The sequence below is a fragment of the Aristolochia californica genome, unplaced genomic scaffold (genome assembly GCF_029961685.1).
Source record: "Aristolochia californica isolate CCGP_79_NKW_82.1479 unplaced genomic scaffold, dmAriCali1.0.hap1 SCAF_4, whole genome shotgun sequence".
Taxonomy (NCBI): domain Eukaryota; kingdom Viridiplantae; phylum Streptophyta; class Magnoliopsida; order Piperales; family Aristolochiaceae; genus Aristolochia; species Aristolochia californica.
In genome coordinates, this window is record NW_027182103.1 from 40,055,214 (window position 1) to 40,059,535 (window position 4,322).

The window sequence follows — 4,322 nt, forward strand, 5'->3', positions numbered from 1 at the left end:
ATCAAGTAGTTGAGAATGAAGGCTTATGAATAAGCTAATAAATGCTCATTAACTCTCTCTATGGAAGGTTTGGTGGGGTATTTATATGTTTTCCAAGCTAAACTAGTTTTTTTCCCGTGTGCAAAAGTCAGTTTTTGGATTGATCGATAATGCTTTATGTCCTTGACTGGCAAGGTTCTGTATGATCAATCAATTATGTAGGTTGATTGATCAATCAATGTTAAATTCACTTGCTTGGACAATATTGATTGATCAGTCCAAGTGGGATCATCAATCATGTTTTATAACACGATTTGGCCATGTTCCAGATGATTGATCAATCTACTTAGGTTGATCGATCATGCTTTATAATCTTGGTTGTGCATTTCTAGATAATCGGTCATTGGTAGATGTTGATCAATCATTTCAGTGCTTGTTCAACTAATTTGACTTTGAAAACATGTGAATGAATGATTCTACGTGTATGTGATAATTTTAAAACATATATGAATGCAAACTACGTTCTAAAGCTTCAAGTTTGTATTGTAGCTCAAATCAGAGTAGAACAACTCTATTTTGCATAGACTAAGGTTTGACATATCTCTATAAGTCCTAAACTCTAGTCTTCACTCTGTTTTCATCTTCCGGGAGTATTTCTTCAAGAGTTGACTTTTCATGATGTTTGAGGTATTTGTGTTGCTTGATTCACTTTGAAGCTTTAAACCTTGAAATGTATATCTTTTGAAGGAAAAATATCTGAAATACTTAATTATCAACAAAATATAGGAAAGTCACATAAGCATATATAACATTAGAATATGGTGAATACCTTTAATATCATGTTGAGTGAGTGCAAATCTGTCTTCATTCTTTGTTTGGCAGGAATCAATTATGGAGGAGGATTCATTGCTCAGTTTACTCGATTCTACATCCACTGGGCTTCTTTTAGAATTGTCATTCTAAGGAGAGCCACCTCTCTATGGAAATACATTCATGGCCAGGTTGAGCCTATACCTAATCTACCTCGTTCAACTATTTGCGAATAAAGAAACACAAAGAAAATCTTACCAGCTTGTATAAAATCTCCTTTTGTTTTCCTTCTTTTTCCTCTTCTTGCTTTCTAGGGCTACAAAACAAGCCTCTTTCCGTGAAACTACTTCTATGTATATATAACACCAGGACAGAGAGCACCTGATCGAAAAAAAGAAGAAGGAAGATGCGTCGGAAACAGTTGGGCACGGAATCACAACCTGATCTGTTGCCGGAAAGGGAACGATGCCGTCGGCTTTTCCGACGCCTCGGCTTTCTCACATGACGGACACAAGGTCAGAGTGGTTGCAGGAACATGCATGTAGAAATGCGGGGACCTCTTCAGCGCCCGGAGCTCTAACAGCTCTCTCTGCAGCCTCCTGTTTTCATCCGTCAAATTCTCGCAGCATCTTTTCAGAAACTCGCAATCCACCTCCGTCTGTTTCAACTTGGTCCTGTCATCCACAAACCAAAAACAAAAAATTATACTTTTTCTTCGTTTCATTTGTCTTAAGAATACCTAGCTACTGAAAGAGACACCGATTCCGCACCTTGCTCTTCTATTCTGGAACCAGACCTCGACCTGTCGGGGACGAAGATTCAGTTGTTTCGCCAGTGCATGCTTTTGCTTCTGAACCAGAGGTATAATATGAGAAACTAAATTCAGAAACGCGTAGCTTTTGCAAACACAAAACCGAAGAAATGAATAATCGATAATGCCAATTCAAAAAATTATTAAATTTGGATTTAAATTATTAAAAATTATTTAAAAAAAGTGACACCAGTGCGACAGTCCCAAATCGGCTATTCCCTCCTCTCGGCGCCTCTCGGTCACAATCTTTCCCCTCATGCCGACCACATGAATTGCTGGTCACGAGGATGACATGCGTGTGGTTCACATTGTCTCACCCGCATGTCCTTTAGTTAGATTTTTTATCCCGCGGGCCACCACATGGAGTTATCATATCTGACAACCCAACCAACTCGCGATCGACATTTTTTCTACGTGCAATCGTTCTGAACCTCTTTTTCTACGGATAATACTTCTAGCGGCATACGGCAGGTTAATTAAGCTCCCTCTGACCATTCTAATGGGTGCTCCCCTCCCATCCCAACCGCGACGTTGGCTTCTACTTACGTGGGCTCCACAAATTTTGTCCTTTTCTTTTTCGCCGAGTAATTATGCTTACCGGATTAAGGGTGGTGTGCTCTTTGAAGCTCTCTTCCAGAATGGCGGATTGTTCTCTCGTGAGCCGAAGCTTCTTCCTCGTAGTCTCACCTTCTTCTTCGTCACTCGCCGCTTTTCCGCCTGACGCCTCCATTTCTCTTTCTTCTCTCTCGGCACTGCGCCATTTTGCTCTCGTTGATGATTCATCTTCAGCATCTCCCATGGAGCCTCCGTTCCTATTAGCATCAACGCCTCTGGGAGGAAGGCACGCCCCTACATTTGCTAGATTTTGAGGAAAATGACTAGTGTATTGAGAAAATTTCATCTCTCAGTGAGATTAAAAAGTGTTTTTTAAAATTATTTATCATTAATAGTGCAATATTAACTGACAAGCACTAAAGTAGGAGAAGTAACATCGGACAGTATCACAATGATGGATAGAAAACAGATCTCAAATAAAATGAAATCGACCAATAACCAGGAAATGAGTGGTTCTTGATATTGGATGATGATTAGAAAAAGAACTGTAAGAATTAAGCAAAGAGTATTGATATCGTACCACAAGGAGAAGCATCTTTTCTGCATGCGAATAGAAATTGGCCAGCGGACGTTCCTAAGCTCAAGCTCAGTGATAGATCCTCTTGTTCCATATCACTGATCTCCAGGTGATCTCAGTGAAGCAAACGTGGACTTGGTCCGGCAAACAGACCGAACACGGATTTTAATAGATTGCCAATTAAGGGGCGGCAAGATGATCTGAAACCGGTAACTTGAGCCAGACTTGTACGAGAAAGCCAGAGAACAATTTATGAAAACTAGCAAGACCTGAATCTGATCGAAAAACTTTGGATCGAGGAATCTGAGATAAGTTATTGAAAATGTAGCAAGAGAGACGAAAAAATTAGCAGAAAAAGGCGACTTCCGGTTTTGGACCAAAAGGGAAAAAAAAATCCTCTAAAATTCTCCGCGGTGATTGCAATCCAGCAAAAGTTTCTGCTAAGATTAAATCCTCGGAAAAATTTCTACTAGAAGGTCAGAAATCCGGACCAGAGACCCATTTTGAGTCCGATCGAGAAAGTGTCTCTGTGGCGTCTACGACCCGAGAAGACAACTCTTCCAGATTAGCTGGCTGTCGATGGAAAACTGAAGTGAAACACGCAGAAGAGAAGAAGAGCTAACTGCCGGGAAACAAGACTTCTTCGTCTTCGTATTAATAGAGATTTTAGAGAGAGGCAGAGAGAGAGTCAAGAGAAGCATAAAGAGGAAGTAAAAAACGAAAACCCTAACCCCGGTTGAGGGGGGGGACCATGGTTAGTTTAGGAAGGTCAAGATAAATGATTGAAAAGTTTTGGAGCTGACGGACACGGCTGTACGGCCCCCTTGTCATCGTTGATTGAATCCGGCACCACACGTGAGCATCACGTGAGGACGCTTCATCATAGCGAAAAACCCGCTCCGACGCGTGACTCTCGTGCTCGGTCGGCATCAGAGGGCGCACAATGGGACCCAAGAAAGGGGTCTGAACAAACCCATTTTATCCACGTCAGACAAGGGACCCGCATAAAGCTCTTAACGTCAAGCTGGTCAAGCGTGCGAAGACAGGTGGGCCTGTTAAATCATTGGACTCTACACCTCCCATCATTTCGCGCGTGTGCTGTTTTGAGTAGGACTAGGGATTTTTTTCTGCCCTTCTTTCCAGAAATACCCTTCCGTCTCAGCATATTATCGGCGGCGACCTTTACCTGGTGTCGCAGTTACGACTAATTAATTGGATTCGGATTACTTGTGTAATTAAATGTAATATTGGGTTCCGAGGGGTCATAAGCTCCAATTCCCCGTGCACGATTTTGACCGAGTCAATCTTGAAGAGATGAGCCTCTTTTTCAAAAAAAAAAAAAAAACCGCAAAAAGAGGGTCAAATCCGAGTCAACCATTGGAATCTGTAATTTAATGGCAAATAGTGTTAATATCTCAATGGGCGGTGGCATATCTTGCAATTACAAAAGCAGACCTCGATGCTTTGATTGAAACAAACACCGTGGGTGTTCCCACAATGATTAGGTACCCGGTGCACGTGTGGGCCACTAAATTAATCTTTGGCTGCACGTGCTCATGTGCTTCGTCTTCACTCCCATGAGAGAGCAGA

At 41.8% G+C, this 4,322-nt stretch overlaps 1 protein-coding gene across 2 annotated transcripts; it reads right to left on the reverse strand.

Annotated features, from left to right (window-relative positions):
• Positions 1 to 851: 851 nt before the first annotated feature.
• On the reverse strand, positions 852 to 3,387 carry LOC137963722 (homeobox-leucine zipper protein HAT4-like). 2 transcript variants are annotated; one of them, XM_068810893.1, is made up of 4 exons: positions 2,736 to 3,387; positions 2,199 to 2,449; positions 1,560 to 1,639; positions 852 to 1,463 (listed from the first exon to the last, which is right to left on the reverse strand). In XM_068810893.1, the coding sequence occupies exons 1-4, from the start codon at positions 2,824 to 2,826 to the stop codon at positions 1,223 to 1,225; spliced, it is 663 nt and encodes a 220-aa protein (XP_068666994.1). In that variant the 5' UTR covers positions 2,827 to 3,387; the 3' UTR covers positions 852 to 1,222. The 2 variants fall into 2 exon arrangements, with proteins under 2 accessions (XP_068666994.1, XP_068666993.1); XM_068810892.1 differs by having other exon boundaries at positions 2,199 to 2,458.
• Positions 3,388 to 4,322: the final 935 nt, after the last annotated feature.